General features: G+C 41.9%; 2 protein-coding genes across 4 annotated transcripts in view; both read right to left on the bottom strand.

Annotated features, from left to right (window-relative positions):
* Nucleotides 1-18,410, bottom strand: part of POLN (DNA polymerase nu) — a 128,083-nt gene extending 109,673 nt beyond the window's left edge. The window contains exons 1-5 of the mRNA XM_036852270.1: nucleotides 18,392-18,410; nucleotides 16,795-16,952; nucleotides 13,841-13,909; nucleotides 12,583-12,643; nucleotides 11,825-11,889 (exon numbers count right to left, since the gene is read on the bottom strand). Coding sequence (XP_036708165.1) covers nucleotides 11,825-11,889; nucleotides 12,583-12,643; nucleotides 13,841-13,909; nucleotides 16,795-16,952; nucleotides 18,392-18,410 — 372 coding nt within the window. The remainder of the gene's footprint in view (nucleotides 1-11,824; nucleotides 11,890-12,582; nucleotides 12,644-13,840; nucleotides 13,910-16,794; nucleotides 16,953-18,391) is intronic.
* The window catches only part of HAUS3 (HAUS augmin like complex subunit 3), a 62,343-nt gene continuing 42,763 nt past the window's right edge, over nucleotides 3,553-23,132 (bottom strand). For all 3 annotated transcript variants that reach the window (XR_005019985.1, XR_005019986.1, XR_005019987.1), the window contains exon 7: nucleotides 3,553-3,585. The gene's annotated coding sequence lies outside the window, so the exon portion shown is untranslated. The remainder of the gene's footprint in view (nucleotides 3,586-23,132) is intronic.

Below are 23,132 nucleotides of genomic sequence, written 5' to 3'. Positions count from 1 at the left end.
GGGTGCACGGGTTTGATCCCTGGTCAGGGAACTAGATTCCATATGCCGCAACTAAGAATTCGCATGCTGCAACTAAGGAGCCCACCTGCCGCAAGTAAGACCTGGCACAACCAAAGAAATAAATAAAATATTTTTAAAATGTGCTAAGTAGCTTTTTCTTATTGACAGGAGTTCTCTATATAGTCTGCATATGAGCCCTTTATCATAGGCATTGAAAGTACAATCAAAATCCCAGCTGGTTTTTAAAAAGTAGATCATAGAATTTTATATGGAAATGGGAAGAACCTGGATTGATAAATACCATGTGGAAGAACAAAGATGGAAGACTGTAGGATATCAAGACATATTATAAGCCTACAGTAACTAAGCCAGGGGAGTATTAGCCCAGGGACAGACACACAAAACAAAAAAACAGAAAAGAGTCCAGAAAAAAACCCACACATACACAGTGACCTGATTTATGACAAAGACACTACTGTAATTCTTAGTGGGGGCAACAGTGGCACTTTTAGTAAATTGTGCTGAAATGAATGGAAATCCATCTGGGAAAAATCTTAACTGTACTTTATACCATGCAGAAAAATTAATGTGAGGTGGATGATAGGCTTAAAATAATACAGCTTATAGAAGAAAACAGGAGAATATCTTTACTAGAGGGCAGACAAAGAGTACTTAGCACACAAAAATTCTCAAACATTTAAGAAATGGTTCATTGGACTTCATGAAAATGAAGAAATTCTGTTCATCAAAGGACATAGCTATTGAGAGAGTAAAAAGACAAGCTGTAGACATAGACTGGGCCAGACAGTAAATACTTCAGACTCTATGGGTCACATATGGTCTCTGTCACATATTCTTCTCTACTTTCGTTTGTTTTTTAAAAATTGTAACAACCATTCTTAATTTCAGGCCATACGAAAACAGGCCACAGGATGGATTTGGCCCATAGACCACTGTTTGTCAAAGCCTGGACTGGGAGAAAGTACTTTCAATATATCTTAAAAAGGACCCACATACAGAATATATAAACAATTCCTATAAGTAAATAAGAAAAAGTTGACATAAATTTTTAAATGGGCAAATTCTTTGAAAAATTGGATCACAAAAAGAATATATCCAAAATACCATCAAGCATATGAAAAGGTGCTCACTATTATTACTTATCAGGGAAATGCAAATTAAATCCACAGTGAAATGCGACTACAGACCCACCAGGATAGCTAAAGTGAAAAAGACTGACAGTACTGTGCTGGTGAGGATGTAGCAAATGGGACTAGAAAATGTTATAAACAATGTGAAGAGCTATTTGGATGTACCTACTATCGGTAAATATATGCATAACCTGTAACCCAGCAATTCCACTTCTGGATAGAAAACCGAGAGACAAGAGCTCTCTTATCCACCACAGGTTATAGTTACACCGCATGAATAGTTGCAGCCACTGCGATCACAGTGCCCAACAATGGGAGAGGGTGTAAGGAAATTATGGCACCTTCTTACAATAGGTGCTACAAGCAATTTTTATTGGCATGCACTTCTGCTACACTCAACCAAATTGGTGAATCCCACAGATAGAATGTGAGCAAAAGGAGCCAGAACCAAAGAGCCCATGCTGTGTGGTTTACATGAAGCTCAGAATCACCAAGGACAGGGTCAGATGAATGGCTATCTCTGGGGGTACAGACTGGGAGGGGACAGGAAGGAGACTTCCGGGTGCTGGAAACATTCTATACCTTGATCTGGGTGGAGGTTACATGGATGTGTACATATATAAAAATACGTCAAGTTGTACACTTAAGATCTGTACCAAGCAGATTCAGGGAAGATGGCAGAGTAGGGGGCACCTGTGAGGTGAGACTCCATCTCCCACCCAGACAACAACTGCAGGGGCAGAACCCTCTGATGTAACCATCTGGGAACTCTGGAGTCTGCTGATGGCTTCCAGGGGAAGCCTTGGATGGTAAACTGCAGTTCATTTCGGTCAATTTCAGCTCTTAGCACCTAGAAGTTACCCACCCCCCCTCCCCCCAGCCAGGAGGCCCGAGGCCAGGAGGCCATGCACCTGTTTCTGGAGCAGCCTGCCCACAGCTTGCAGGAACCGGTGGGGCAAAAAAGACCCTGTACAGATATCGGGGGCCTCTGCTCTGATCACTGATTGCTGCTTCTGATCACAGAGGTGCAGATGAACAGGCCAGCGGCCATTGTTGTTGCACTTCCCCCATTATTGCAAGACCCTCCCCCTCCAGCTGAAGTGACTTCCAGGGGACTTAAAGGGCCAGTGCCCTTTTTAACCCCTCTGCATTTTTTGCTTTTTCTCCTTTGAAGCCAGATATCAAAGACAAGGACATTCAAAAATAACTTCACATACATGGGGAAAATTAGAAAGTGACCAAGCATGCCAAGGAAAAGGCTCAGAAAAGAACTGTGAAGACCTTAGGTTTATACTTTAGGTTGATCCTCAACACAGAGACAACCTACAGCAAATAAAAAAACCCAAGACAATAAACAGAAACAATAACACACAGAAAGAGCAAACTGTGGGAAAGGAGAGAATCTGATTTCCAGAGTTACCACATTATTAGATCCAAATGTCCAATGTTCAACAAAAATCACAAGACAAACACAGAAACAGGAAAATATGGTATATTCAAAGGAAAAAAAAAACAACAGAAACTATCACTGAAAAAAAGACCTAATGGCAGATATATACCAGACACCTTTAAAACAACCATCTTAAAGATGCTCAAAGAACTAAAGAAAGGTGTGAAGAAAGTCAAGAAAGCAATGTGTGAACAAAATAGAAATATTAATAAAGAGACAGAAAATGTAAAAAGAAACTAAAAAAGAAATTTTTGGAGCTGAAAAGTATGATAATTGAAATTAAAAAGTCACTTGAGGGTTCAAAGGCAGATTTGAGCAGGCAGAAGAAAGAATCAGTGAACTTGAAGGGAGAATAATGAAAATTATTGAGGCTGAGGAGCAGAAAGAAAAAAAGATTGAAGAAAAGTGAACAGAGCTTAAGGGTCCTGTGGGACACCATCAAGCAGACCAATATACACACTGTGGGAGCCCCAGAAGGAGAAGAGAAAGAAAAGGATAGCAAGAATATTTGAAGATATAATAGCTGAAAAACCCTCAAAAATTTTTTTACATCTTTATTGGAGTATAACTGCTTTACAATGTTCTGTTAGTTTCTGCTGTATAACAAAGTGAATCAGCTATATGTATACATATATCCCCCATGCCCTCCCTCTTTTTTTTATAAATTTGTTTGTTTGTTTATTTTTGGCTGTGTGGGGTCTTTGTTGCTGCATGCAGGCTTTCTCTAGTTGTGCGAGTGGGGGCTACTCTTTGTTGCGGTGTGAGGGCTTCTAATCATGGTGGCTTCTCTTGTTGTGGAGCATGGGTTCTAGGCACACAGGCTCAGTAGTTGTGGCTCACAGGCTCTAAAGCGCAGACTCAGTAGTTGTGGTGAACGGGCTTAGTTGCTCTGTGGCATGTGGGATCTTCCCATACCAGGGCTTGAACCTGTGTCCCCTGCATTGGCAGGCGGATTCTTAACTACTGCACCACCAGGGAAGTGCCCTCCCTCTTGAGCCTCCCTCCCACCCTCCCTATCCCACCCCTCTAGGTGGTCACAAAGCACCAAGCTGATCTCCCTGTGCTATGCAGCTCCTTCCCACTAGTTATCTATTTCTTGCTGTGATTTATGTCATGGAGTGTTCTGCCTATGTTTTCCAATAAGAGTTTTATAGCGTCTGGCCTTACATTTAGGTCTTTAATCCATTTTGAGTTTATTTTTGTGTATGGTGTTAGGGAGTGTTCTAATTTCATTCTTTTACATGTAGCTGTCCAGTTTTCCCAGCACCACTTATAGAAGAGGTTGTCTTTTCCCCATTGTATATTCTTGTCTCCTTTGTCAAAGATAAGGTGACCATATGTGCATGGGTTTATCTCTGGGCTTTCTATCCTGTTCCATTGATCTATATTTCTGTTTTTGTGCTAGTACCATACTGTCTTGATTACTGTAGCTTTGTACTATAGTCTGAAGTCAGGGAGCCTGATTCCTCCAGCTCCGTTTTTCTTTCTCAAGATTGCTTTGGCTATTTGGGGTCTTTTGTGTTTCCATACAAATTGCAAAATTTTTTGTTCTAGTTCTGTGAAAAATGCCCTTGGTAGTTTGATAGGTATTGCATTGAATCTGTAGATTGCTTTCTGTAGATTGCTTTGGGTAGTATAGTCATTTTCACAATGTTGATTCTTCCAATCCAAGAACATGGTATATCTCTCCAACTGTTTGTGTCATCTTTGATTTCTTTCATCAGTGTCTTATAATTTTCTGCATACAGGTCTTTTGTCTCCTTAGGTAGGTTTATTCCTAGGTATTTTATTCTTTTTGTTGCAATGGTAAATGGGATTGTTTCCTTAATTTCTCTTTCAGAATTTTCATCATTAGTGTATAGGAATGCAAGAGATTTCTGTGCATTAATTTTGTATCCTGCTACTTTACCAAATCCATTGATTAGCTCTAGTAGTTTTCTGGTAGAATCTCTAGAAAACTAAAGATGAAAACTCCTCAAATTTAATGAAATACATGAATACAAACACCCAAGAAGCTCAAAAACTTCAAGTAAGATGAACTCAAAGAGATGAACATGAAGACATAATATAATCAAACTTTCAAAAAACAACGACAAAAGAGAATTTTGAAAGCAACAAGAGAAAAGTGTTTTCACATACAAGGGATCCTCAATAAGATCATCAGCAGATTTCTCATCAGAGACATTGGAGGCCAGAAGACAGTAGGTTAATATATTCAAAGTGCTAAAAGAAAAAACTGTGAACCAAAAATCCTTATCTGGCAAAACTGTCCTCCAAGAGTGAGAGAGAAATTAAGACATTCCCAGATAAACAAAAGTTGAGGGAGATGTGAACACTACACCTGCCCTGGAAGAAATGCTCAAGGAAGTCCTGCAAGGTGAAATGAAAGGACACTATACAGTAACCTAAAGCCAAATGAAGAAATAATGATCTCAATAAAGGTAAATACATGAATTATAAAAGCCAGTATTATAACAATTTGTAACTATACTTTTTGTTTTCTATATGATTTAAGAAAAAAACAATTATGAGTATAAAAGCTAGTAGTACTGTAACTTTAGTTTGTGACTCCAAATCTTCCTTTCTACATAATTTTTAAAAATTATTAGTTTATATTTTGGGACCCACAATGTATAAAGATGTAATTTTGTGACATCAACAACTGGAAGTGGGGGGACAGAGCTGTAAAAGAGCACAGTTTTTGTATGTCATTGAAGTTAAGCTCATATAAATTCAAATTAGAGTGTTATTAGATGTCATCCCCATGGTAACCACAAAGAAAAAAGCTATAGAATATATACAAAAGGAAATGAGAGAGGAATTTAAACATTTCTACAAGAAATCAACTAAACACAAAGGAAGACAGTAATGCAGGAAATGAAGGACAAAAAAGCTATAAGGCATATAGAAAACAAATAGCAAAATGATAGAAGTAAGTCCTTCCTTATCAGTAATTAATTAAATGTAAATGGATTAACTCTCCAATTGAAAGACAGAGATTGGCAGAATGGATAAAAAACCATGGTCCAACTATATGTTGTCTGCAAGAGACTCACTTTAAATTTAAAGAGACAAACAGGCTGAAATTGAAAGGATGGAAAAAGATATTCCATTCAAATATTAATGAAAACAGAGTAGGGATGGCTATATTAATATCAGACAAAATAGAACTTAAATAAAAACTGGTTACAAGAGGCAAAGGATGACATTGTATTTTCAATACAGCAAGAAGATATAATATAAGCATTTACATACCTAATGACAGACCATTAAAATATATGAAGAAAAACTAACAGAATTGAAGGGAGAAATGGATAGTTCTACAATAATAGTTGGGGACTTGAATACCTCACTCATGATAATGGGTAGAACAACCAAACAGAAGGTAAGTAAGGAAATAAGAACTTAAACAATGATAAACCAACTAGAGCTAACAGACATGTACATAACACTCTACCCAACAATAACATGCACATGGGATATTCTTCTCAAGTGAACATGGGATGTTTTCCAAAATAGACTACATGTTAGGCCACTAATTAAGTCTCAAGAGATTTTAAAAAACAGATATCATAGAAAGTATCTTCTCTGACCACAGCAAGTTGAAGTTAGAAATCAAGAACAAAAGGAAAACTAGAAAATTCACAAAATTGTATAAATTAAACAACACACTTTTAAACAACCAAAAGATCAAAGAAGAAATCAAAAGCAAATTTAGAAATTACTTAGAGATGAATGAAAACAAAACCACAACATACCTGCATATGGGATGCAGCAAAAGCAGTGTTAAGGAGGAAATTTATAGCTATAAATGCTTATATTAAAAAACAAGAAAAATCTGAACTCAATAACCTCACTTCACAACTTAAGGAACTAGAAAAAGAACAGACTAAACCCAAAGATAGCAGAGGAAGGAAATAATAAACATGAGAGCAGAGTTAAATGAAATTGAGAATATAAAAACAATAAAGAAAATCAATGAAATCAAAATTTGGTTCTTTGAAGAGCAACAAAATTGACAAACCTTTAGCTAGCTAGACTAAGGAAAAAAGAAAAGGCTCAAATTACAAAAATCAGAAATTTAAGTGAAAAATATTACTATCAGGGAATTTCCTGGCATTCCAGTGTTTAGGACTCCACACTTTCACTGCCAAGGGCCTGGGTTCAATCCCTGGTCAGGGAACTAACCCCACAAGCCTCACGGTGAGGCCAAAAAAAAAAAGAAATTACTATCAATTTTACAGAAGTAAAAAGGATTATCAGAGAGAACTATGAACAACTGTACACCAGCAGAATGGATAACCTAGATGAAATAGACAAATTCGTAGAAACACAAAACCTACCAAGACTAAATCATGGAGAAACAGGAAAACTGAATAGACCTGTAACTAGTAAGGAGACTGAATCAGTAATCAAAAATCTCCCAACAAAGAAAAGCCCTGGATGCAATGGCTTCACGGGTGAATTCCAGCAAACATTTAAAGAAAAAACTAGTCCAATCCTTCTGAAAATTTTTCAAAAAAATTGAAGAGAAGGAAACAATTCCCAACTCCCTTTATAAGGCCAGCATTACCCTGACACCAAAGCCAGACAAACACACTACAAGACTACCGATCAGTATCCCTTATGAACACTGATGCAAAATTCCTCAATAAAATGCTAGCAAGCAGAATTCAGCAGTATATTAAAAGGATTATACAACATGACCAAGTGGAATTTGTTCCTGGAATGCAAGGATGGTTCAACATATGAAAATTAATCAATGTAATATGCCACACCAACAGAATGGATGGGGGAAAACACATGATCACCTCAAATGATGAAGAAAAAGCATTTGACAATATATAACACCCTTTTATGATAAAAACACTCAGAAAAACTAGAAATGGAACAAAACTACCTCCATATAGCAAAAGTCATTAATAAAAAGCCCACAGCAAGCATCATACTCAGTGGTAAAAGACTGAAAGCGTTTCCTCTAAGGCAAGGATGTTTGCCTTTCACCACTTCTATTCAACATGGTATGGAAGTTCTAGCCAGAGCAATTAGGTAAGACAGAGAAATAAAAGGCATCCAAATTGGAAAGGAAGGAATAAAATTATCCCTATTTGCAGATGACATGATTTTATACGTACAAAACTCTAAAGATTCCACAAAAAAACTGTTAGAACTTTCTGAACTCAGCAAAATAGCAGGATACAACATCAGCACACAAAAATCAGTTTCATTTCTACACATGAACAATCTGAAATGGAAATTACAAAAACAATTCCATTCACAATAGTATCAAAAAGAGTAAAATACTTAGGAATTAACTTAACCGAGGAGGTGAAAGACTTATATGATGAAAACTACAAAACTTGCTGAAAGAAATTCAAAAAGACATAAATAAATGGAAACACGTCTCATGCTCATGGATTGGAAGGCAATATATTAAGATGTCAGTACTAGTCAAAGTGACCTACAGATTCAATGCTATCCCTATCAAAATCCTAAAGACACTTTTTTTTCAGAAATAAAAAAATCCATCCTAAAATTCATATGGAATCTTAAGGGACACCAAGTAGCCAAAACAATCTTGAAAAAGAAGAACAAAACTGCAGGACCCACACTTCCTGCTTTCAAAACTTACTACAAAACTACAGTAATAAAAAATAGTGCAGTATTGGCATTAAGACAGACATACAGACCAAGGGAATAAAATACTGAGACCAGAAATAAACCCTTGCATATACAGCCAAATGATTTTGATAAGGGTGCCAAGACCATTCAGTGGAGAAAGGACAGTCTTTTCAATAAATGGTGCTGGGAAAACTGGATGTCCACATGCAGAAAAATGAAGCTGGACCCTTACCTAACACCATATACAAAAATTAACTCAAAATTGATCAAGGACCTAAATGTAAGACCTAAAATAATAAAACTCTTAGAAGAAGAGAGGAAAAATGCCTCACAGCATTGGATTTGGCAATGACCTCTTGGATACACCACCAAAGGCACAGGTAATAAAAGAAAAAAATTTTAAATTGGACTTTATGAAAATTAAAAATTTTTGTGCATCAAAAGACAGTATCAAAAAAAAAAAAAAGACAGTATCAACAGAGTAAAAAGGCAACCCATAGCATGGGAGAAAATATTTGAAATCATATTATCTTCATAAGGGATTAATATTCAAAATACAGAGAGGGGCTTCCCTGGTGGCGCAGTGGTTGAGAATCTGCCTGCCAATGCAGGGAACACAGGTTCGAGCCCTGGTCTGGGAAGATCCCACATGCCGCAGAGCGACAAGGCCCGTGAGTCACAACTACTGAGCCTGCGCGTCTGGAGCCTGTGCTCCGCAACAAGAGAGGCCGCGATAGTGAGAGGCCCGCGCACCGCGATGAAGAGTGGCCCCCACTTGCCGCAACTGGAGAGAGCCCTTGCACAGAAACGAAGACCAAAAGCAGCCAAAAATTAAAAAAAAAAAAAAAAAAAACAGAGAGAACTCCTAAAACTCAACAGTAAGAAAAAAAAAACCCAATTCAAAAATGGGCAAAGGACTTGAAATAGACATTTTTTCCAAAGAAGACGTACAAATGGCCAATAAACACATTAAAAGATTCTCAGCGTCACTAATCATTAGTGAAATGCAAATCGAAACTACAATGAGATACCACCTCATACACATTAGGATGGCTACCATCAGAAAACAGAAAACAGTAAGTGTTAGCAAGGATATAGAAAAAATTGGAACCCTTGTGTACTGTTGGTGGGAATGTAAAATGGTACAGGGGCTGTGGAAAAAGTATGGTAGTTCCTCAAAAAATTATAAACAGAATTACCACAAGATTTAGCAATTCACTTCAGGTTATATGTTCAAAAGAACTGAAAGCAGGACATCAAAGAGATATTTGTATACCCATTTTCATAGCCCGTATTCACAATAGCTAAAATACGGAAGCAACCTAGGTTGCATCCATCAATAGATGAACAGATAATCAAAATGTGGTATATACATACAGTGGAGTATTTTCTTTAAAAATATTTATTTATTTGGCTGCATCAGGTCTTCGTTGCAGCGCACGGGATCTTCACTGCAGCGCGCGGGCTTCTCTCTAGCCGTGGCATGGGGTTTTTCTCTCTTTAGTTGTGGCTCGGGTTCCAGAGCCCGTGGGCTCTGTAGTTTGCAGCATGCAGGCTCTCTCATTGAGGCACGCGAGCTCAGTAGTTGTGGCGCGCAGGCTTAGTTGCCCCGTGGCATGTGGGATCTTAGTTCTCTGACCAGGGATTGAACCCGCGTCCCCTGCATTGGAGGGTGGATTCTTTACCACTGGACCACCGGGGAAGTCCCTACAATGGAGTATTATTCAGCCTCAAAAGGGAAGGAAATTCTGCAATATGCTACAACATGGATGAACCTTGAGGACACTATGCTAAGTGAAATGAGCTGGTCACAAAAAGACAAATACTGTCTGATTCCACTTATATGAAGCACTTAGAGTAGTCAGAATCGTAGAGACAGAAAGAAGAGTGGTGCTTGCCAGAAGCTGCGGGGGTATGCGGGGGAGAATGGGGAGTTATTGTTTAATAGGTATAGAGTTTTAGTTTTACGAGATGAAAACAGTTATGGAGATGGATGGTGGTGATGGCTGCACAAAAACATGAATGTACTTAATACCACTGTACTGTGTAGTTACAAATAGTTACGATGATAAATTTTACGTGAAGTGTACTTTATCACAATAAATTTTAAAAGATTTGCACTATTAATTGTGTGTAATTTCTTTCTCAATAAAAAAATTACATAAAAAGAAAAACTCAGTTGCAGGTTTATAAACCTAAGTGCGAAGGCTAATGAAAATAGCTTCAAACATAACACATGAGAGTATTTCATGAGCTTGAAGTAAGGAAAGTTTTCTTAAACAAGATGCAAAAAGCACTAACCATAAAGAAAAAGATTGATAAATTGTGCACTACATTAAAAATTAAGAACTTCTGTTGGTCAAAAGACCCCATTAGGAGAATAAAAAGGTAAGACAGAGAGGGCAAAGGTATATGTAACCGGCTTGTAACCAGAATATACCAAGATGTCCTAAAAATCAGAAAGCGATAGACAAAAACCTCAATATAAAAACGGGTAAAAATTTTGAGCAGATCCTTTACCAAAGAGAAACTCCTAATAGCCAACGATGAAGTAAAAGCTATTCAACCTCCTCAGTAATCAGGACAATAGAAACCAACATCATAACAAGATACCATTACGTCCTCACCAAAATGGCTCTACTAAGAGGCCGGTGGACCCGTGCGAGGGAGGCTGCGCAAAGACAGAACCCCGTGTGCACTTCTGGCAGCTGTGACTTTGGAAGGCAATTCGGTGTTGTCTGATAAAGCTGCACCAGCAGCCCACCCTGCCTTGTACCCCAAGAAGCATGTGCCCACGGGCCCAGGAGACGTGCTCAGGGGTGCAGCCCGGTTTGTAATGCCTGCAAACTGGAAATTACACTGATGCCATCAACAGTGCGATGGAGTCCTTCAATGGAGGACAAGGCACCAAAGGACATGCACTAGAAGCTGGGACACAGGGGCTGAGTGAGAGAGGTCACACACAACCGTTAACTTACAGCTCCTTCAAAAGGAGAGACAACTATATTGTTTAGGTTTTGAAGTGGAAATCTGTAAAGGAAACCAACAACGTAACGACTATAAAAGTCAGGACGGGGGGTTGCTTTTGGCAGCAGGAAGAGGGTTCTGATAGGGGAGGGCAAGCAGGGCTTCTGGAAATTCTCTGCTTTGACCTAAGTGATGGTTATACCGGAGTTTCCTTTAAAATAACTTAAGTGGAACATTTAATGCATCTTTCTCATGCATCTTTATGCATCGCTCTGTATTTTTTATTTTTCACAGTTAGAAAACTTTGATTTTGCTTCTTTAAAGAATCCAAGAAACGTCACCAACTACAAGGGGCAATGTCCTTGCAAGAACCTAAGTTTGGAGAAGGTCAGTGGGTATCCACTAAACCATGCATGCATCCACGTGGAGAGCAACCAGATGTGACGCTTGTTTCAACCCTTTCAAAGCGTGGTACTCCCCTGCAGGAGTCAGAGATAGGAGGAACAGTGCCAACATCAGTCTGGGGCAAACAAGGAAGGGAAGAAAAGGAAAGTCACCCTAGAACTGCCAACGGGACCAACTCATCAGACAGGAGAGAGCTAACACATGCAAACAGTCTGACAGAAGAATGTACCCCAAGAAGTGCTGAAGTCCTCTTCATCTCTTCCTTGTTCACCTGAATGTTGTGGCTTTCCATCACTGTGATTCAAAACCAAAGCAGACAAAAATCTGTATTGCAGCAACAAATCCTTTCTGAGAAAGACTGCAGTGCCAGGAGCAAGCCTCACCCCCCGATGAGCACCAAGATGACAGTGCGAGCTCGGCAGTGTCCATGAGGGTCAGTACTGGAGCCCAGCAATGGTGGCAGTGGGCATGGGGACACTCTGGATGGAGAGTTGCCCCCGGCCGCTCAGCTGCCATGCTGGGCGAGGCTCTGCTCTCCCGGGTGCCCAGCAGGACAGGGCAGGTCAGGGGCTAAGAGCAAAGGCAGAGCAGAGCCTGCAACAGTGCTTGCAGGGGGTTCTCACGAAGCAGAAGTGTCCATCACACCAGGACCAGGACAAGTGCTGACCTGGAAAACATCCAGACAGGCCTCCTCCCCCCACCACTACTCTCAGGGCTGTGGGAGTCCGGCAGGACACCTGCAGAACAGGCAGTACAGAAGGGATACCACGTGACCCAGGTGTTAGAACCTTAGAGTCCTTCTAGACCAAGAGGTGATGCGGTCCAATCCCTCTTGTTAGAGAAAGGGAAAGTTAAGGGCTCACTACCTCTTCGGTGCCCATATGATGCACTGCCTGCCCCAAACTAAGTCAAGAGAAAACAGTCTTCCCAAAAGGTACACAGAACTCTCTAGAAGGATGACTGGGCAACATCTTTAGGGTACCTTACCTGCCAAAATTGGTATCAGAGGAAGCTCCAAAGTACAAAACAGTTGCCATAAACCATAAACCTGTTTCATAGGAAGAAATGACATCAATGTTACTTTTAAACTATTATTTCTACCTGCGTTTGCTGAACAGCCTACTTAATTTCATTGAGCAACTCCTCTGGTGGGCATGGTTGGTTCCCCTATCCTCCTTCCTAATAAAACTCCTATTTTTGTCAAGTATCCTATTTTATTACCAAGCCCTAGTAGAGATATTCAGAAATACCTGGTAGGACAAGTCCCACTCCCACTTTTCTTTAATCTTTCTCATTTTTAAGTGTGATTTAGGTATTTGTGGACTTTTAGTCTCCCATTTAAATTTCAAAATAGGTTTTCTGAATTCCCAAAAATTTAACTAGAATTTTCATCGATTTTGCACAGACTTTATAAATTAATGTGGGGAGACGTGCACCACCTTCGTCTACTCGGATCACCTCCCACGCTCTTTATCAGGGTTTCCATCTGAGAGCCCTCTGCCTTGTCTGTCCTTCTGCTGTGCCCTCACCTTCTCGGCTGCCCCTAGGACCCATCCTCTGTCCTGCTCTTGGCCCTGGAAGAAGGGTAGACGCCCTCCGGGACCCATCAGCCGGGCTCCTTCTCTGCTCTCGGGCTGGTTTTGCCCATTCAGGGGCAGCAGGAGAGGGAAGCGGGTTTCCCCTGCGCCAGCCCACAGTGCACTTCTGGCCCCAGTCCTTGGCCTGCAGCCCCCTGCAGGGGCACTGCTTTCCCAGGGTCCCTGTGGCAGCCCGCCCTTTGAGCCCAGGGGTGGAAAAGCTACCAGCCAGGGCCTGCCCCTGCAGGCTTCTCGGTCCCTTCTGGCCCCCTGACTCCTGCCCTTGCTACGGTTCACAGTCCCTTCATTCAACCCTTCTTGACGGGTCCTTCAAATGACCTCTGCTTCCCAATGAGACTCTGAGTGGAGCTGTGTCCATCACTACTAACTGAAATAAACTCTTAGCTTTTATGTTAACTGCAGAGTTAGAGACATTCCAATTGAACTGAGTCTTTAAAAAAATGTTACAATTGTTGTCAACCTATAGAAAACATTTAAAAAACTTCAGGTCTTATCATCTGGACTGCCCTTCTATGAGCGATGCGCAGGTTCACTTGGCCTCAGAACCCCGTTTCCTGCACAAAGACACTGAGGGTACTGTTTCCTGTGAGCATGGATGCGAATGAAAGACAGCCCTTGGACAGTGAAGTTACAATGAAATGCCTTGCCTTGAGCTGGGAACAAAGGCCCATCGTAAGTCTGTAGAGCACCCTCAGGTTCGCATGTACATTCTGATTCTTTAAAAGATCAAAAGAATTAAACATTAGGCACATTTGGCAGCAACGTTCATCACAATCTAGGAAGCGGCAGTGTTTCCTCGGCAGAGAGCACACGTCTGGTGCCACCACCCATGGCCTCAAGCAGAGCAGTTCCCACACTTTGGAAGGTACTTCTCAGGCAAATTCAAGCTACCTATTGCTTTCTTACTTTCTCCCAACCCAGTTTTCCTCATTTTACAGGAAATGACCCACAAAGAAGCTAAGTGCCCAAGGTGCAAAGATCGCACGGTAGAGACAGACCTGGCCCCTCGGCTTGCCCCTCCACCCACCGCGGGCGTCTGGGAGCCAGCGCCTCACCCACACTCACCGCCGGTCCCCGCCCCAGACACACACAGAGACCCTGGGAGGTGGGCCAACAGGGTCTGTGTCCAGCTGACCAAGAGGGCGGTGGTGAGCCGCGGCCCCGACAGTCAGTCGAATTCTGCCCCCCTGCTAAGAACCCTGCGTCCCCACTGCACCCCTCCCGCTGCCACACGGCCCCCCAGACTCCAGGCGGCCAGCCTCAGTTTAGAGACACACACACCGCCGCCCCCGCCACGATGATCGGCGGCTGGCTGTGCACCCCGCGTTTGTCTTGCCGCCATCCCGGGTCTTGGCTCCCCCGGGAACCACTAGCTGGGAGGCACCACGAGCACGTCCACGTGAACGCGTCGGCTGTGCCCGGCAGACGGCCGCCGCCCTGCTGCCTGAACGCGCCTCCCCGACGGCAGCGCTGAGCCGCGAGGCTTCCCCGGGACGGCTCGCGCTTGGTGGCGGAGCTCTGGCCCCTCGTGGCTCAGCCCGGCCGCAGCTCGTCTCCCCACGGTCGTCATCTTCCTTCTCGCCATCCGAGGTCTCCGGCCTCCCCGACAGGAGCCACACTCTCAGGAGTCCTCACTGCTTCCCCGCTGCTCCTTGACCCGGACCGCGCTTTCCTTTCCCCTCCTTTCATACCACCGCCCCAGGGCAGCAGGAGACCCTGCGGAGCAGCGGGCCGCCTTCCACCTCCTGCAGACGCATTGCTGGCCTGTTTAACAACATACGAGCCGAAGTTCATCCCAGGCAGCCTCCTTCCCGCCTGGCGTGTGGAGGAGGGCCTCGGGCGAAGCTTCCCGGTGGGACCACAAGGCAACGGCGCGCGGGGAGCGACTGAGTCGCACAGCTCTGGGAGCAGCTGCTCGGCCTGGGTGAGGGGCTCCGACTCCTCGCCAGGGAGAAAACGCACCCGCTGGAGCTGGTGCTTTGTTCCGTGCAGCCACGCCCATCCCTAACTTGCACGTGTGTATACTGGAAAGAAACTATACTTTAGAGTCAGAAATCCAAACTCTGAACTGAACCATGACCTTGGGCAAGGTGCGTGTACATGAACCTTTCTGCACCTGGGTTCTCCTCTGCAAACCTGGGCTAACACAGAGGCGGACAGCTCCCTCCTTCAGCAATGATATCTTGGCTTGTGTCTGGGGAAGTTCCCGCCCCAGCAGCATGGATCTGGGGAGACTGCCAATCTCCACGCCCTGCCTGCCCTGCTGAGGGGCGGACATGTGACACAGTCGTGGAAAGGAGACTCTAAGTGCTAAAACTTTGAATCTTGGACAAAAGTGACGTGTAGAGAAAATGATCACAGCTCATTGCCGGCCCCCGGCCCGTGGGCTCCTGCTGCCTGGGTCCCCAGACCCGCCTGACGCCTGTCTTCCCAAAGCTTGGTTCTGCTTTTCCTCTGAGGCTCTGAGCTACCCCACATTCCTCTGACAAATCTCTTTTTACATTAAGGGAGAGTGAGTTTCTGTATTTCCAACCCCAAGCCCCTGTCTGACACAGATCCCTCCCCAGCTGCGGGTCTGCAGGATCAAGCACCCCAAGCAGCGACCAGCCCCCAGCTCAGCCCTGGCACGCAGGGCAGGCTCCCATGGCCTCCTGCTTGGCCTTCTAGTCGTGCTTTTAACATGGGCCTGTTCACTTACACCCAGGAAGTCTGAACAGAGTGGCCTGATGGTGGCCGGCGCTGCTCCCGCTGGGACGCCTCCTCTGGCCCTGCTGTGCGGCCACGTCAAGTCTCCCTCTCACTGGGCTCCGGGCAGGTTCCAGAGCTGCAAGCACCCGTGCTTCTCCAGACAGTGGTTCCTAACAATTGGGTGCATCTTGAAAGAGGGGGCTCAGAGAGACAGACCTGGGCAGTCTTACAATTCTCCCCGCAGGGACTGAGGAGAGGCCTTCCCAGGCCTCGGCCACAGCAGCTGTATCACCAGCATGAAGAATTTATAAACAAGCAGCTCTCTGCTCACAGAGCTGGCGACTCTCTGACACAAAGAATCCATTTAGAAGAATCACGCTGTGAATGGCACCTCCCAGGAACAGTTGACAGAAATCACCCATCTTTATTCAGTATCCTCTACCAGAAATGTCAGGGTAAACAGCATTTCTGCTGAATAAGTAAAAATGAATGTCAGCAATGTTCTTTTTACTACTGGACTGTCTATGAAGTACAAGAAGTTCCTAGAGGAAAATTTGGGTTGTATTAAGGTTGATAGGGCTTCCCTGGTGGTGCAGTGGTTGAGAATCTGCCTGCCAATGCAGGGGACACGGGTTCGAGCCCTAGTCTGGGAAGATCCCACATGCCGCGGAGCAACGGGGCCTGTGAGCCACAACTACTGAGCCTGTGCGTCTGGAGCCTGTGCTCCGCAACAAGAGAGGCCGCGACAGTGAGAGGCCCGCGCACCGCGATGAAGGGTGGCCCCCGCTCACCGCAACCAGAGAAAACCCTCGCACAGAAACGAAGACCCAACACAGCCGAAAATAAATAAATAAATAAATAAATTTATTTAAAAAAAAAATTGGTTGATAAACCTTATCTTAAAACAACTCACCACAGTCTTTCTTGAGGAATTTCCATATGTGCTGTTCACCTTAACTGTGATGGAGTTTCCCAAGTATTTTGCCACTAAGTCTTCAAAAGAGGGTGCAGCATCAGTAGGATCTATAAGCCATGCAGCAATTCTGGGATCTAGCCCTACAAAATCAGCAACTACAGAGAAAAAGATCATTTAATCAGTCTAAGAAAAATGAATAATTATACTTTTCCCTGCTTTAACAAGGTTCTCAAGGTTCAAATGAATAATTATGGTACTACCATCCCCTCAAATCACAGACCTAAGTACCACCGTGATGCTCCCTCACTCCTAAAGAATGTTGAGCCTTTGATAAGAGCGGCCTCCACAAACCAGGTCCCACACAGCCAATCTCCATGGGGAATCCATCCCAAAGTAGCTCTCTCAAAAATGTTAAAAGAGATGGAAGCCAGACTCCTCAGCCACACCCTTGCCTTCTCTTCCCCACTCTTCTCCCTGCTCTGGAGCCTCTCTCTGCCCCACACACCTCTCTTTTCAACCACACATGTCCCCGTGTCCCCTCTTTCCAAGCCTCCCCTCCTCCACCCTCCTGCTGGGCTGCCTCCCAGGCCACCCCTAACCCTGCATCGGGGTGTCAGGAAAAAAGCCTCTCGAGTGAAGGAGGAGCGGTGGAGCCGCCTGAGCACACAGCGGCTGCTGGGCAGTGTACGCGAGGGCGAAGATACCGGACATTCTGTGCAGTCACCCTGAGGTGAGGAAACCCTGTGAGACAGCTCGTGTGCTGCACCGTGATGTGTGAAAAGAGTGGTGGTAGAAGGCTGCCCGTGAGCCTGGGAGGCCACATCACCCCTTAAGTGTTAGTTTTCTCGTCTGAAAACTGGGAGAAAAATCACTGTAAGTATCCATGGGACACATATGAAGGTGCTTTTCAAAAAATAAAAGTGATGGGGACTTCCCTGGTGGCACAGTGGATAAGACTCCGTGCTCCCAATGCGGGGGGCCCGGGTTCAATCCCTGGTCAGGGAACTAGATCCCACATGCATGCTGCAACTAAGAAGCTCGTGAGCCGCAGCTAAGGAGCTGGCAAGCTGCAACTAAGAAGCCCGCCTGCCACAACTAAGGAGCCCACAAGCCATAACTAAGGAGCCCGCCTGCCACAACTAAGACCTGGCGCAACCAAATTAAAAAAAAAAAAAAAAAGAGCCTTATAAGAGTATGTCCTACTATTATAAAAAAAATAAAATAAACTGATATTTGCTAAATACATTTTAGTACCAGAGTATTTTAGACATGGAGAGGAGTTATAAAAGGATGAGGAGGCTGATAAATTAAGACGTAAGTCTGAATCCTAAGTGACTGCTTTCTGAAGTTACTTTAACATTTTGAAGTGTGCTTTACAAAAATAAGGAGTCTGCCTTTAAATAAAACTGTAATCTCAGATCACATCACACTAAATATATTTTCTGGCATCTTTAAATCATAGTAGTCTAAGAGATTTATATTTACCAAAGCAGCCAGTAACATCGCTTTTTTGTTTGATGCATGGGACGTCTCCTATGTTGGCAGATATGGAACTTGGGGTGACAGGAAGTCTGTAGGCACTCTGGCTACTTGCCGCCCAAGTCAGCCGTCATGACTTCATGTAACCATATCTGCCAATGCTGACAGAGCCAGATTATTTCATTCTACTTGCCTTTTCAAAGCGCTAATGTTTCAAAATTAAGGGTTCTTATCAACATTTTTTTAATTAAAACTTACTTTTTTTTAAAAACATTTTTATTGGAGTATAATTGCTTTACATTGTTGTGTTAGTTGCTGCTGTATAACAAAGTGAATCAGCTATACGTACAGATATATCCCCAAATCCCCTCCCTCTTACATCTCCCTCCCACCCTCCCTATCTCACCCCTCTAGGTGGTCAGAGCACCGAGCTGATCTCCCTGTGCTATGTGGCTGCTTCCCACCAGCTATTTTACATTTGGTAGTGTATATATGTCAATGCCATTCTCTCACTTCGTCCCAGTTTACCCTTCCCCCTCCCCGTGTCAAGTCCATTCTCTAATTCTGTGTCTTTATTCCTGTCTGCCCTTTGGTTCTTCAGAACCTTTTTTTTTTATTCCATATATGTGTTAGCATATGGTATTTGTTTTTCTCTTTCTGACTTACTTCATTCTGAATGACAGGCTCAAGGTCCATCCACCTCACTACAAATAACTCAATTTCATTTCTTTTTATGGCTGAGTAATATTCCATTGTATATATGTGCCACATCTTCTTTATCCATTCATCTGTCAATGGACACTTAGGTTGCTTCCACGTCCTGGCTATTGTAAATAGTGCTGCAGTGAACATTGTGGTACATGTCTCTTTTTGAATTATGGTTTTCTCAGGGTATATGCCCAGTAATGGGATTGCTGGGTTATATGGTAGTTCTATTTTTAGTTTTTTAAGGAACCTCCATACTGTTCTCCATAGTGGCTGTATCAATTTACATTCCCACCAACAGTGCAAGAGGGTTCCCTTTTCTCCACACCCTCTCCAGCATTTATTGTTTGTAGATTTTTTGCTAATGGCCATTCTGACTGGTGTGAGGTGATACCTCATTGTAGTTTTGATTTGCATTTCTCTAATGATTAGTGATGTTGAGCATCCTTTCATGTGTTTGTTGGCAATCTGTATATCTTCTTTGGAGAAATGTCTATTTAGGTCTTCTGCCCATTTTTGGATTGGGTTGTTTGTTTTTTTGATATTGAGCTGCATGAGCTGCTTGTATATTTTGGAGATTAATCCTTTGTCAGTTGCTTCATTTGCAAATACTTTCTCCCATTCTGAGGGTTGTCTTTTCATCTTGTTTATGGTTTCCTTTGCTGTGCAAAAGCTTTTAAGTTTCATTAGGTCCCATTTGTTTATTTTTGTTTTTATTTCCATTTCTCTAGGTGGGTCAAAAAGGATCTTGCTGTGATTTATGTCATAGAGTGTTCTGCCTATGTTTTCCAATAAGAGTTTTATATAAAGTGTCTGGCCTTACATTTAGGTCTTTAATCCATTTTGAATTTATTTTTGTGTATGGTGTTAGGGAATGTTCTAATTTCATTCTTTTACATGCAGCTGTCCAGTTTTCCCAGCACCACTTATTGAAGAGGCTGTCTTTTCTCCATTGTATATCCTTGCCCCTTTATCAAAGATAAGGTGACCATATGTGTGTGAGTTTATCTCTGGGCTTTCTATCCTGTTCCATTGATCTATATTTCTGTTTTTGTGCTAGTACCATACTGTCTTGATTACTGTAGCTTTGTACTATAGTCTGAAGTCAGGGAGCCTGATTCCTCCAGCTCCGTTTTTCTTTCTCAAGATTGCTTTGGCTATTTGGGGTCTTTTGTGTTTCCATACAAATTGTAAAATTTTTTGTTCTACTTCTGTGAAAAATGCCCTTGGTAGTTTGATAGGGATTGCACTGAATCTGTAGATTGTTTTGGGTAGTATAGTCATTTTCACAATGTTGACTCTTCCAATCCAAGAACATAGTATATCTCTCCATCTGTTTGTATCATCTTTGATTTCTTTCATCAGTGTCTTATAGTTTTCTGCTACAGGTCTTTTGTCTCTTTAGGTAGGTTTATTCCTAGGTATTTTATTCTTTTTGTTGCAGTGGTAAATGGGAGTGTTTCCTTAATTTCTCTTTCAGATTTTTGATCATGAGTGTATAGGAATGCAAGATATTTCTGTGCATTAATTTTGTATCCTGCTACTTTACCAAATTCATTGATTAGCTCTAGTAGTTTTCTGGTGGCATCTTTAGGATTCTTTATGTATAGTATCATGTCATCTGCAAACAGTGACAGTCTTACTTCTTCTTTTCCAATTTGTATTCCTTTTATTTCTTTTTCTTCTCTGATTGCTGTGGCTTGGACTTCCAAAACTACGTTGAATAATAGTGGTGAGAATGGGCAACCTTGTCTTGTTCCTGATCTTAGTGGAAATGGTTTCAGTTTTTAACCACTGAGAACGATGTTGGCTGTGGGTCTGTCACATATGGCCTTTATTATGTTGAGGTAAGTTCCCTCTATGCTTACTTTCTGGAGAGTTTTTATCATAAACGGATGTTGAATTTTGTCGAAAGCTTTTTCTGCATCTATTGACATGATCATATGGTTTTTATCCTTCATTTTGTTAATATGGTGTATCACATGGATTGATTTGTGTACATTGAAGAATCCTTGCATTCCTGGGATAAACCCCACTTGATCATGGTGTATGATCCTTTTAATGTGCTGCTGGGTTCTGTTTGCTAGTATTTTGTTCAGTGATATTGGCCTGTAGTTTTCTTTTTTTGTAATTCTGTTGATTTGAGTCTTCTCCCTTTTTTTCTTGATGAGTCTGCCTAATGGTTTATCAATTTTGTTTATCTTCGGAAAGAACCAGCTTTTAGTTTTATTGATCTTTGCTATAATTTTCTTCATTTCTTTTTCATTTACTTCTGATCTGATCTGTATGAATTCTTTCCTTCTGCTAACTTTGGGGGTTTTTGTTCTTCTTTCTCTAATTGCTTTAGGTGTAAGGTTAGGTTGTTTATTTGAGATTTTTCTTGTTTCTTGCGGTAGGATTGTATTGATAAACTTCCCTCTTAGAACTGTTTTTGCTGCATCCCATAGGTTTTGGGCCGTTGTGTTTTCATTGTCATTTGTTTCTAGGTATTTTTTTATTTCCTCTCTGATTTCTTCAGTCATCTCTTGGTTATTTAGTAGTGTATTATTTAGCCTCCATGTGTTTGTATTTTTTACAGTTTTTTTTTCCTGTAATTGATATCTAGTCTCATAGCATTGGGGTCAGAAAAGATACTTGATATGATTTCAATTTTCTTAAATTTACCAAGGCTTGATTTGTGACCCGAGATATGATCTATCCTGGAGAATGTTTCATGAGCACTTAAGAAGAAAGTGTATTCTGTTGTTTTTGGATGGAATGTCTTATAAATATCAATTAAGTCCATCTTGTTTAAAGTATCATTTAAAGCTTGTGTTTCCTTATTTATTTTCATTTTGGTTGATCTGTCCATTGGTGAAAGTGGGGTATTAAAGTCCCCTACTATGATTGTGTTACTGTCGATTTCCCCTTTTATGGCTGTTAGCATTTGCCTTATGTATTGAGGTGCTCCTATGTTGGGTGCATAGATATTTACAATTGTTACATCTTCTTCTGGGATTGATCACTTGATCATTATGTAGTGTCCTTCTTTGTCTCTTGTAATAATCTTTATTTTAAAGTCTATTTTGTTTGATATGAGAATTGCTACTCCAGCTTTCCTTTGATTTCCATTTGCATGGAATACCTTTTTCCATCCCCTCACTTTCAGTCTGTCTGTGTCCCTAGGTCTGAAGTGGGTCTCTTGTAGACAGTATATATATGGGTCTAGTTTTTGTATCCATTCAGCCAGTCTGTGTCTTTTGATTGGAGCATTTAATCCACTTACATTTAAGGTAATTATTGATATGTATGTTCCTATTACCATTTTCTTAATTGTTTGGGGTTTGTTATGGTAGGTCTTTTCCTTCTCTGGTGTTTCCTGCCTAGAGAAGTTCCTTTAGCATTTGTTGTAAAGCTGGTTTGGTGGTGCTGAATTCTCTTAGCTTTTGCTTGTCTGTAAAGGTTTTAATTTCTCCGTTGAATCTGAGTGAGATCCTTGCTGGGTAGAGTAATCTTGGTTGTAGGTTTTTCCCTTTCATCACTTTGAATATGTCCTGCCACTCCCTTCTGGCTTGCAGAGTTTCTTCTGAAAGATCAGCCGTTAACCTTATGGGGATTCCCTTGTATGTTATTTGTTGCTTTTCCCTTGCTGCTTTTAATATTTTTTCTTTGTATTTAATTTTTGATAGTTTGATTAATATGTGTTTTGGCCTGTTTCTCCTTGGATTTATCCTGTATGGGTCTCTCTGCACTTCCTGGACTTGATTGACTATTTCCTTTCCCATATTAGGGAAGTTTTCAACTATAATCTTTTCAAATATTTTCTCAGTCCCTTTCTTTTTCTCTTCTTCTTCTGGGACCCCTATAATTCGAATATTGGTGCATTTAATGTTGTCCCAGAGGTCTCTGAGACCGTCCTCATTCTTTTCATTCTTTTTTCTTTATTCTGCTCTGTGGTAGTTATTTCCACTATTTTATCTACCAGGTCACTTATCCATTCTTCTGCCTCAGTTATTCTGCTATTGATTCCTTCTAGATAATTTTAAATTTCATTTATTGTGTTGTCCATCATTGTTTGTTTGCTCTTTAGTTCTTCTAGGTCCTTGTTAAACGTTTCTTGTATGTTCTCCATTCTATTTCCAAGATTTTGGATATCTTTACTATCATTACTC

The sequence above is a fragment of the Balaenoptera musculus genome, chromosome 5, assembly GCF_009873245.2.
Source record: "Balaenoptera musculus isolate JJ_BM4_2016_0621 chromosome 5, mBalMus1.pri.v3, whole genome shotgun sequence".
In the NCBI taxonomy this organism is placed as follows: domain Eukaryota; kingdom Metazoa; phylum Chordata; class Mammalia; order Artiodactyla; family Balaenopteridae; genus Balaenoptera; species Balaenoptera musculus.
This window is presented reverse-complemented; position numbering and strand designations above follow the sequence as displayed.